Below are 11,667 nucleotides of genomic sequence, written 5' to 3' on the forward strand. Positions count from 1 at the left end.
TTATTTTCTTTTTCTGCTTAGTAATAAATTCAGTTGTGAATTGAAGTTTTTTTTTCTTTAAAAAAAAGGAACTTCCATTAATTCCTGGTGCTTATCTCATGTAATGTCATTTTGATTTTGGAATGTAAAGAACAATCCATTATGTAATTATTTATTTTATTTAGAAAATACCATATACATAAAAATAAGTGGACACTTTCCAAACCGCAGTTCTTACATTTTTATAAATTATACATAAACTTTTTGGAACAAACTAAAACAAAAAAGCACGGAACACATGTAATATTTTAAAAGCACTTAAATATACGAGTTTTTTTTCTGGCAGTTAATGTCATTGTGACTATGTAATACATCTTGTTCGCTTGGTACTGAATAATATAATTAGTTCAATGTGCTGTGAATTAAAAACGAAATAATTATTTTGGAATCAACAAAAGAGTGCAAGCAAATACGTTACTGCGGATAATTCAATTGCATTATGGTATGCCGAGGCATTAAACACTATAAAGATCGCGTAGAAAAACAAATATATTGTCAACCAAAAAATATATTAATATGAAGACTTAACTAGTGGATTCGATTCACATGAGAGGCGCCTTCGAAAATAAAATATAGCTTTTATTTTGACTGGCTGATCCTTACAGGAAGTGAAATGAATAAAATGTATTTATTCAGATACATTTATTCAGAATCTACTATCTGTTGGTTTGGTTTGCCAAGTAATTTATTAACTAATCACGAGTTGTATTTTTTCTAAAATGTATAAAACACTGATCATAGATTTTGAAAGCAATGTTTTTTTTTTTTTGTCAGCGCCGAAGCTCAGTGTATCGGAGGGGGATTAGCTCAGATGGTAGAGCGCTCGCTTAGCATGCGAGAGGTAGCGGGATCGATGCCCGCATCCTCCAATCTTTTCATTTTTCTGCATATCTGTTTTCGCTATGCCTGGCTATAGTGACCTATTTTTAGTGTCATAATCATAGACGGTCATAATAAATAAATACCCCACGTATGAGACAAGCGGCCGATGATATACAGTTTAGCATCATTTACATCAAATGTTTCTTTAAATATAAAAAACAATGACATTGATTCTTTTTTTTTTTTGCTCAATAATAATGTATAACAAAACCTTTTTATAATAATAAAACTAGCTGCACATAGTTATGCATAACATTAATTATTTTTGCTTTGCTTAAAACTTGCGGGCTTAAAATGTGCTTAAAACTGCTTAAAAAATACTATTTAGGTGCCCTATGTGGTATAAAGTAGCAAAGTGTGAAACTTTTAGCGCACAAGTATTAAAAAATATATGCGCAGTAATAACCTAACAACAATAATATTTAAGCAAAATAAATTCCAGGTTTAGCCATAGACAGTAAAAGAAAGGGGTTAGCAAGGAAGCAACACGTTGGTTTCGAATGCGGAAGTGGGCGTAGACACTCACCGGAAGTTGTAATGAACCTGCGCTGAATGAGAATCAGAAAAACGTTTAAACGTGACCACGCCGAGCAGAGAAATTATCAATTATACCAAGGTATCAGTTCCATTATTCTTTTTCAGAAAAATATAGTTCACTACGCACGGTTTAACCGTTGTTTTACATGCTTAATTCCTGTTTGCGTTAAAGGAGTGTTTGATGTGAAGCTGCCGGCCTTTGAAGGCCTAACGTTACGTGCGCTCTTTGTTTCGCTACTAACGTTAGCCGTTTATCTGTCCTAATGCGCCTTCTCAAGAGAGTCGGTATATGCTGTTTTTTCCCATTGTAAACACTAACAGTAAGTTATTTTAAATGTGTAACATATTTAAAGCAGCTTCCACTAAAGCTAGAAGTGGTGTGGACACCACTATAAAGGCTATTAATAGTCCGTGTGCTTGAAGTTTCTGTTTCATCTCAGTCTCTGACTAGGGTGTTTTATAACTATTTGTTTTCTTCATTAGTAATGCTTGAGCAGTGAACGTTTTTCTTTCCATTTTTTTTTACTAATCTCTGTTTTTTTTCTAGCTTAAAAACACATTCATTGTTACCATGGCTGATGATGAAGGATTTGTCGTCCGTGTTCGAGGTTTACCTTGGTCGTGCTCTGTAGAAGAAGTGTCCCGGTTTTTTTCAGGTAAGAATGTGGACTCTTGAAAATTCTCATAATACCCTTAGTATTGCTTAAAAGTTAACACAAAGTTAAAACTTTTGTTTTCAGGCTGCAAAATTGCAAACAATGGAACAGCCATTCATTTCACATACACAAGAGAAGGCAGACCGAGTGGAGAAGCGTTTGTGGAGCTGGAGTCAGAGGAAGACCTGAAAATGGCAGTCAAAAAAGACAGAGAATCAATGGGGCATCGATACGTGGAAGGTATGAAATTCAGAGTCTGTAGAATTTTGTGTATGCTATCATTCAAAAGTTTGGGTCTGTACTAGGGATCGTGTGCCAATGTAACAGCCGATACCGACTAGCAATTTATTTATATTTTTACTTTAAAAACAAGTGATGATCAGGGCCGATTATATCCTGTCAAGAAAAAGGGGGTGTAAAAACGCAATTGATACTGTGTGTTATGAAAATGTCTCTTGTTGATCATGTGACACTGAAGACTGGAGTAATGGTGATGATAAATTAAGCTTTGCCATCACCGAAATTATCATTTAAAAATACATTAAAAACAGTTATTTTAAATTGTAATATTTTCCAAATTTACGGTTCTATATTATTGATCAAATAAATGCAGCCATGGTGAGACCTCTTAAAGAAAACTAGCCGACCCCAGACTTTTGAAAGGTAGTTTTCAATTGTCCTTTATGCTCTTTTTCTCAGTATTCAAATCGAACAATGTGGAAATGGACTGGGTTATGAAGCACACTGGTCCGAACTGTCCAGAAACGGAGGGAGACGGACTGGTCAGATTGCGCGGCCTTCCTTTTGGATGTAGCAAGGAAGAGATTGTGCAGTTTTTCTCAGGTATATTCAAACTCTTTCCTCCAGCCCTTCACATAGTCATCGGGAGAAGTAATGGCCAAGCGTAGTCCTCATTGAGGTGAATTTGACCATTCCCATGCTTGCTAGAATAATTTGGTACATTGATTCATTAGTTAATACAGCATTGTTGTTCCAAATTATTCTGCTACATTAGGGATATTACCTTTTTAGCTACCAACTCTTGGGATGGCCACTTTATCAAGTCTAAGCCAAGTTAGTGGAACGCTTGCCGCCTTGTAGGCCATGTTCCCAAGTGGTGGAACTCTCCCAGTAGGATTCATTGCAATATGCCTTTTTGTTTTATGTTTTTTTATTTTAATTCAAGAAAAGAACAAAGCAACACTTGTAAATGGGCATGTGGATTTATTTAATATGTCCCCGTTGGGGTTATCTGTCCTTGGGTTGAAGGGTTGGAAATCGTGCCAAATGGGATAACATTGCCGGTGGACTTCCAGGGGAGGAGTACGGGGGAGGCCTTCGTGCAGTTTGCTTCACAGGATATAGCTGAAAAGGCTCTAAAGAAACACAAGGAAAGAATAGGGCACAGGTGGGGATGGATGGTTGGATGGTTAAGCTGTTTTTCATGTGGTAAACACCTACTACAGTAAACATTCAAAGTGGTATGCAACATGAACTTACACACGCCACATGGACGTGCAAACGTCTTTACCAGAGGGCTCGCAGGGCCTTGATGGAGTCCTACTGTTTTGTTTTCTTATGTGTTTATTTGTGAGAAGTCATCAATGCTGAAAGAAAATGTCCTGTTTCAAAAAGGCTGAATGCATATTTAGTGTGTAGCAATGGTGCACTTGAGCATCATGGGATTTTCTAATTCTTAAGGACACAAACGTGTGCCTTGCAGCAGCCAGTTTGAATACCATTTTAGACTGGATCCTGTAATGGGTCTCTATTTACTGTCATACTGAAGTAAGCGTTAGAGTTTAATGCAAGAATGGCACCGCAAAATTTAACGTCGTTTAATACTTAGAATTCTGTAATTTTGGGATACAGAACAGTATTATTATAAGTATAGTCAGTGCTGGGTAGATTACTTACAAATTTTAAGGACATTACTGAATTCAAATTACCTGAAAATTGCAGTTAGTAATGTGATCGGTTACATTAATGGAAAAGTAGAAAAACCTAAAATGTGTACTTTTAGATTACTTTTTTTTTTACTTAACTCATCTACTGAAGCTTTCTTCTGCCAGAGCATAATAAAAAACCGTTAATTGCAATTCTGTTTATATGTAAACTCAGAGTTGCAAGAAATAAAAAGTCAAAATTGCAAATTATAAACTCAGAATTGTGAGATGTAAACTTGGAAAGGGCTGCACAATATTGAAAGAAACACAAACAAAACATTTTCTGCAATATATTTTTAAAATAATTTGACTTAACCTCTATTTGGTAAGAATTTATCATTCTAAAATGATTGGGCGATTTTGTAGGGGAGTGAATCGGCATAGAAAATAACAAATTGCAAACCGATAAATACAATAGATTAGCACAAAGATACAAATTAAACAAGCAGTGCTCTCTGTTTTTCAGGTAAGTCTTAACCTTTTTCAGGTACAGAAATTGAATAATCAAATGTAAAATAACACTTCATAGTCTTCACTGTGTAAATTAAATATAATTATTCTTTGTTAAAGCTGCAAAAGTGATTTTGGAATTGTTAGATGAAATGTCTCTAAATCTTAAAAAAAAAAAAAACATCGCTTCCATATTTATATTACATTGATTTGAATAGGATTATCCTGTACCATAGTAATAAGAGAACGAAACAAAAATGGTTTAAAATCTATGAACAACATAGTGCATTAAACATTACGTCAGTGTTTTCCAAACTGGAGTTTGTAAAGGAACTGCTGAGGGTTTGTAAGTTGATGAAAAGGTAAACATTAAGCCATAAAAATATCAAAATAAAACCCCAAAAAGATCAAATGTTTTAAAAGAAATTATGCTATGTGGCCTCTGACTCATGCAATGCCATAAAACTGGAAGATTTTAGTCAAAATATTTATAGGCAAGCAATCTGCAGTTTTAGAAAGGAAGACTTAAAAGAAAAAAAGAATTGGTGAGAGAAAATGAATTACGAATTGACTGCCATTTTGTAAATATTAAGTAATTATCAAGTATTTTTTTTTTTTTTTAGATTTGATAACATAAACTGTTACTACCCAGCACTGGCTAAATAAAAAATAAAAAGGCCCCAGTGTATTTTTATAAATCTGCAAGTGGAGACAATTCTGTGAAATGGATGGTATCCAGAATACTTGTTATTGAGCTCTCAAATGCTTGGATATTATACATGTTGAGCAGGTGAAGGTCCACTTGTTTGTTTTATTTTTTTTGCAGTCCATTTAACTCCTGAACAGGAGTGTTTAGTGATGAGTTCATGCATTGCACTTTAGTACTCATCTGTATGTCTGTAGGTATATTGAGATCTTTAAGAGCAGCCGAGCTGAAGTGCGGACACATTACGAGCCCCCTCGTAAAGGCATGGGCATGCAGAGACCTGGGCCGTACGACCGACCCAGCGGAGGAGGCCGGGGCTACAATGGCATGAGTCGCGGGGGATCCTTCGACCGGGTGAGACGTGGAGGATACGGTGGAGGTGAGACCAGCTTCTTTAGAAGATGTGCCTCATTTTTGTGCTTTAGCACGTACTTGCTTTGAATTTGCTTGAGTATTTTTTTAATTTAATTTTAAATAGGAGGGTCAGATGGACGTTATGGTGATGGTGGTAATTTTCAGAGTACCACGGGTCATTGTGTTCATATGAGGGGACTCCCTTACAGGGCAACAGAACCTGACATCTACAATGTAAGTGGTCACTGTTTGATTTGCTTGATCTTATGACTTTATATGAAAATTTGTAAATGTATAATAATTGGGTGTTGAATACACTTTTTCTGTGCAGTTTTTCTCTCCTCTGAACCCGGTGCGTGTGCACATTGAGGTTGGTCCAGACGGGCGAGTAACCGGTGAGGCTGATGTGGAATTTGCGACACATGAAGATGCAGTAGCTGCAATGTCAAAGGACAAAGCAAACATGCGTAAGTTAGGTGTATTCTGACTTGTTTTTGTGCTATTGATGTTAAACTTGGGAATTTTATCTTCAAATCTTAAATGTCTTTGTTTAAATCTCTTTGTTTTCAGAACACCGTTATGTTGAGTTATTCTTAAACTCAACAGCAGGAGGCAGTAATGGGAGCTACGGGGGGCAGATGATGAGCGGAATGGGTAAGTTATTAGTTCAACTACTCTAGCTTTTTATATAAAGTTATATCAAGGGCAACTTGCTGTGATATTAATATCATAATAGAACAGCATGCAACAGTCATATCTTATTCTCTATTTCTAAAATCTTTTAATAGTTGTACAGATGAAGCAACTGACCTGAGGCTGAGACTTAACTAGTGCTTATTAAATATCTATAACATTTGTGTTATAATATTATAACAGTGTAATATTTTTTGTTCTAGGAAACCAGTCGTCTTATGGGCATGGAGGGCAGCAGATGAGTGGAGGCTACACTGGAGGGTACAGCAACCAGTCTAGCATGGGAGGCTACAATGACTACAGTGCGTTTTAACTTTGTATTATTGTTTAATGTATATTTTCTAATTTTGCACACTTACCTGGTTCTCACATGTGTATTCCTGTACCTCAACAGATAGCCAGGGTGGAATGAACAACAGTTATTATGGCGGCAGCCGTGGCTCAGTCGGCATGAATGGCATGGGAGGAGGCTGGGGCATGTAGATGCACCTAAAACAATATATTTTAGTGTCGGTTTGTCTCGATTCTGCTGAGGCTGTCTGTTTTTTTTTTGTTTTTTTGTTCTTTGTGATGACGACTATGGGAAGAATCAGATTCACTCCTTGCCCACCTGCACTCTGAACATCAACGTTGGAATCGGTATTATATTTCCTGCATTTCCTGAGTTGAAGGGTCAGCCGTTGAGCTCTAGCCGTGGCGATTGTCCAGTAATGCTTGTAAATATCCTCGATACATTTGGTTCACTTCAGAGACTGTAGAACACCAGCCTCGCATGGTATGAGGTGCTGCAACTCCACTTTTTATAATACGGAAAGAACTTTGTTGAAATTGATTTTTTTTAAACTGGAAAATGTTTCTTTTCTTGTCTGGCTACTTCACAACATGATTATTTTAATTTTCATTATTGTAGATGTCGCAATTGCATCTATTGGTCTCTTTGACTTCTATGTATGGTAAATAAACATTCACAAATGTATTCTCTGCTTCATGCACATTATTTTGTCTTAAAGTAAAGGTCCAACAATAAACTATATTTTAAAGACTAACAAAATTAGTAGATTTTAACAGCTTTTTTTTAGGCACCTCATGACTATAAAAGTGTTTGAATCTGATGATTTATGTTTGCATTTTGTCAGATTATTTTTTAGCACAAGGTGGTGCCAGTGATCCCATTGAGGTTAATTAAAGTAACTTAAACTTAATCATGAAAAAAATACTCAAATTCATGTATTTAAAAGTAGTCAGTGAATTTAGACCTTTTTTTCCCCTTAACTTTTTAACCTCTGACATTTTTCTAAAAACAAATCATTGGTGTACAGATAGAAAACTTTATAATATTTTGAAGCGTCTTGACCATATATTTTACAAATATTAGCCTATATTGGTTCCCTGGAAATTTTTCAGTTTAAGCACCTATAGCAGTTCCAAACGTGTGGACAATGATTAAACCAGCTATGAGTTGGTCATACTAGTTTGTTTAATATGGTGTTTGGAACTTGATAGTAGATCAAACATCTTCACCTAGCAAATAGATACTATATATTAACTACTGGACAATAAAACATCAGTGACAGTACTTATCCCCTCAAAATAATGACATGTCAAATTATGAATCAATCTACCTCAATGTTAGCTTGGGCTTTTAGTGCTGGTGATTGATTAGGTGTGGCTGGACAGTGATTCATAAATAGGAAATGTGTGTCGTCGTAGGTCTACATAACCAACGGCGCGCGCTCTTGTTCTCAGCTCGCAGCACGAGCCTTTTGACACAGTCCCCAGCACGCGCATTTGCGTGCAGATCGCCGTCGGTGCTGGAGGCACGGAGGTTCAGTGAGACCAACTTCTTGATCTTCCAATATCTCGGATTGTACTTAAAAGGAATATGGATAAGTTGCGACTTGTGATCTTTCTTTCCCATTGTCTCGGTGAGTGTTTAAAACAATGGATTTTTAATAAAATATGCTGTTATAACCTGCACGCGGATCTGGCCAATATTTGGCACTTGGTATGGGGTTCTTATAGGAGTGCATTTTTATTTTATTTTTACTGTTAAAATAAAATAATTTCTTGCTTCAGTGTTATTTTAACCACATTGGACACATTACTGGTTTTGTTCCCTATTTATTCCGTGATTTATTTTACATTATACACGTATCTATAATCACCATCAGCTTTATAGCCATTGTGTTTATCTTCTACATATTTACGGTATCTTCTAAGATACACAAAATATGTGTTTTAGATATATAAAAAGTGTCTTGTTCTGTTCCAGTGTTACTCAAGGTGTGCAGTGGCGCCTCTGTGGACAGGTATGAGAGTGGCAAACCCAGAACAACAGTGGTCAACCTCTTTCACACTCTAGAGAAAAAAAACACAACAGGCTACCAGGTCCACAATGAGACAAATGTGTATCATGATGATGAATATGATGATAATTATGAGGATGATTATCTCTCTGGAGATTATGACCTTTACACGCCAAAAGGTACAGTTGCTTCTATTTACTGAATGTAATTTTTTAAGTTTGTGCTGTCAAATCAATTAATCGCAATAAATCGCATATAACTTAAAAGTTTGTGTTCATCTATCTATCTATCTATCTATCTATCTATCTATCTATCTATCTATCTATCTATCTATCTATCTATCTATCTATCTATCTATCTATTATCTTACATAAACACACACTTTTATGTTAGATGTGATTAATCACGATTAATCGATTTGCCAGCAGTATTTGAAGTGGTCAACTAATATGTTTCAATAAACACCATTTTACACAAGTACTCAACAAAACAAATAAATAAAAAGGCAGATTTTGGAATGACACTAGAATGGGTACTTCTGTTAAATTGTATTAACAAATTAAATAAAATATTATATCATATTTTATTATAAAATAAAACTACGTGTTGTGTACTTCTGCAGGAAATGCAAGTCAATTTTTGTATTCAATGAGTGTGTAAGACCTGTTATTAGATATTAGATCATCACAGACTGACATCACTGTCCTTGCTCAACAGCGGCATTTTCCACCAAACCCAAACATCCGTCAGTGATGCCCACAACTGGGAAGAAGACAAGAAAAGGAAAAAGGAGGGGCAAAGGAAAAGGCAAGGGGAGAAAGAAGAACCCCTGCCTCGGGGAATACAAAGATTTCTGCATTCATGGAGTGTGTCAGCATCTGACGGAGTTGCAGATTCATTCTTGTGTGTGAGTTTCATGCAGTGCGTTTGTTCTTTTCCCACCTTTTGTTGATAAAAAATAAATAAATTTGTTCCTCCTGATAGTTGTTTATCAAAGGCTTGACATTTACATTTATCAATTTAGCAGACACTTTTATCCAAAGCACCTTACAAATGAGGAAAGATTAAAAGACATGCAGTTAATCATAAGAAACCAACAATATCAGCAATGATACAATATACAGTTTCAACAGTAGATCAGAATAGCACAAAATTAGAGAAGGGTAGAACAATAATAGACAACAGAATCATTGCTTTTATAGGATAGGAACTGAATCTAAATGAACTGATCTCTCTCCAGTTTCACTGATTTTGAACTTTTGAATGATCTTTCTTCCAGATGTGAAGCAGGTTACTCAGGGGAGAGATGTCATTTATTCACCCTACCGTTAGCTAAGGTGGAACAGCGTTACAGCAGGACCACAGCTCTAGCTGTCATAGCAGTGGTTCTGTCCCTCATGTGTCTCGCAATCATTGCTATTCTGCTGGCACTAAGGTATGTTACCGTGAATCAGCTTTGTACTATTCTCAATCATTAAACTGTTAATGTTTTACAAACTTCCTAAGATATTCAGCATTCTGTTCTTACAGGTACCACAAAAAAGATGACACTGATGTAGAAAGTGAGGAAAAGGTCAAACTTGAGGCAATCTCAATATAGTAGTGATAAGGAAAGAAAGGTAAATAGTTCTCATTGAATGCCCAAATTTGTCTTTTATTTGTAAAAAAAAAAATATATATATATATATATATAAATTAATGCTGGCAAATCGATTAAGTGCATCTAACATAAACGTTTGTGTTTATGTAATATATGTGTGTATTTATATGTATATATATATATATATTATATACGTGTGTGTGTGTACGTATACACACACACACACACACACACACAGATATATATATATATAAAATAAATGTAATAATGTATGTACAAATAAATGATGTAAACAAAAGCTTTTATGTTGCGATTAATCGATTGGACAGCTTTATATAATATTTTTAATAATATTAATTGTTGTTTTACAGGATGAACAGAGTCAAAACAACAAGTGACCCATGGATAGATAGCATTATGGCTGAGGAGCAGGGGCATCATTTCTACATTTTTCCAGTGGTTATCATTACTTTTCAAAAATTCTTTCCCTCCTTTCAAATGGATCCTACAAACCTGATGTCCTGCAATTATGGTGGCTGTCTACATTGGCATGAAGGATGTTTTGAACACTGCTTCCTTCTGAAGAACAATGTTCTTCCACCTGGAGAACATACAGAGAGGACTTAAGTGGATGAATGTATTGCAACCTCAATCAAGTTGTTCGTTGCTTATTTATTTATTTTTAAAATAGGTGTTTCTGTTTTATCCCATCATTCTGAATCTATAGTACTGTCAGAAAGCATTTGCATTTGTAATTATTTATTTATAATATATTAGTTATTTATTTTGATACGTAACGATTTTGTGTACTGAATGCACTGTAAGTTTTGTAAATGTGTTTTTATTGTATGAATATTTATTATTTGATGGATACAATCAAATAATGTTCTAATAGGACTGGAGTTGCATCACAGACTTTACAATCACATATGGAAGACCCTCCAATAAGGTTTCAATAATATTACAGCTAAACTGTGAAAAACAGATTTACAGAGCTCTAAAAATTGAGGATTGTCAGAGGCAGGGCTTTGTAGGTCTTTTATATGTATTACTGAGAAAGTGTAGCTTAAATTAAGTGAAATAAAATCGAGAATTTTAATCAAAGCATTTTTGAAGTACTATGTGAAACAAAATAACACAATTTAATTTACTAATTTCAAGCAATGATAACCAAACTTTTTCCATCAATGATATTACTGTTGTTTGACTTTAATAAACTGTTATTGTCACATTGTGAGTCTGTGATCATGTTTTTAGTGTTTATATTGGAAACTGGGAAAGATGCAGGTCTGGCAGCATTTTTGTAAACTTGTGCAATATCTTTGAGTAGGAATATGTTGGTTATGTACATGTTGAAAGGTTATATTATTGAGGGGTCACCGGGGTGAGTAAGGAAATGTTTCATCTGATATACTCATTTTTTTTAGTATGCTCAAGTCCAAAGTTGGTTTACTGAAGTTTATCTACCACACGGCAGAGGAAGCAGTGTCTTCAGGAT

The 11,667-nt window shown here is 35.2% G+C and overlaps 2 protein-coding genes and 1 non-coding gene across 3 annotated transcripts; all 3 read left to right on the forward strand.

The window, feature by feature from the left end:
- Positions 1-673: 673 nt before the first annotated feature.
- hnrnph1l (heterogeneous nuclear ribonucleoprotein H1, like) lies at positions 674-7,239 on the forward strand. Its single transcript, XM_077233434.1, has 11 exons — positions 674-1,537; positions 2,006-2,114; positions 2,199-2,354; positions 2,814-2,957; positions 3,384-3,522; positions 5,414-5,595; positions 5,695-5,804; positions 5,902-6,037; positions 6,141-6,224; positions 6,467-6,565; positions 6,658-7,239. Exons 2-11 carry the CDS (start codon positions 2,030-2,032, stop codon positions 6,744-6,746), a joined length of 1,224 nt encoding a protein of 407 aa, XP_077089549.1. The 5' UTR covers positions 674-1,537; positions 2,006-2,029; the 3' UTR covers positions 6,747-7,239.
- Positions 836-908, forward strand: trnaa-agc (transfer RNA alanine (anticodon AGC)). Its single transcript has one exon. It is a non-coding gene; the product is annotated as a tRNA-Ala (tRNA).
- A 738-nt stretch (positions 7,240-7,977) lies between the features above and the next one.
- On the forward strand, positions 7,978-11,398 carry hbegfb (heparin-binding EGF-like growth factor b). The gene is made up of 6 exons (XM_077233435.1): positions 7,978-8,188; positions 8,536-8,748; positions 9,287-9,476; positions 9,849-10,004; positions 10,100-10,188; positions 10,541-11,398. Exons 1-5 carry the CDS (start codon positions 8,146-8,148, stop codon positions 10,167-10,169), a joined length of 672 nt encoding a protein of 223 aa, XP_077089550.1. The 5' UTR covers positions 7,978-8,145; the 3' UTR covers positions 10,170-10,188; positions 10,541-11,398.
- The last annotated feature ends 269 nt before the right edge of the window (positions 11,399-11,667 follow it).

The sequence above is a fragment of the Siphateles boraxobius genome, unplaced genomic scaffold (assembly GCF_051911475.1).
Source record: "Siphateles boraxobius isolate OS27281-9 unplaced genomic scaffold, OSU_SipBor_1 18, whole genome shotgun sequence".
Classification (NCBI taxonomy): Eukaryota; Metazoa; Chordata; class Actinopteri; order Cypriniformes; family Leuciscidae; genus Siphateles; species Siphateles boraxobius.

Excerpts from the sequence above, each read along its gene's own strand:
- hbegfb (XM_077233435.1), top strand. The coding sequence starts at position 8,146 with ATGGATAAGTTGCGACTTGTGATCTTTCTTTCCCATTGTCTCG. Across the intron at positions 8,189-8,535 it reads CTTTCTTTCCCATTGTCTCG|TGTTACTCAAGGTGTGCAGT; the intron begins GTGAGTGTTTAA and ends GTTCTGTTCCAG. Across the intron at positions 8,749-9,286 it reads TGACCTTTACACGCCAAAAG|CGGCATTTTCCACCAAACCC; the intron begins GTACAGTTGCTT and ends CTTGCTCAACAG.
- hnrnph1l (XM_077233434.1), top strand. The coding sequence starts at position 2,030 with ATGGCTGATGATGAAGGATTTGTCGTCCGTGTTCGAGGTTTACCTTGG. Across the intron at positions 6,038-6,140 it reads AAAGGACAAAGCAAACATGC|AACACCGTTATGTTGAGTTA; the intron begins GTAAGTTAGGTG and ends CTTTGTTTTCAG. Across the intron at positions 6,225-6,466 it reads GCAGATGATGAGCGGAATGG|GAAACCAGTCGTCTTATGGG; the intron begins GTAAGTTATTAG and ends TTTTTGTTCTAG.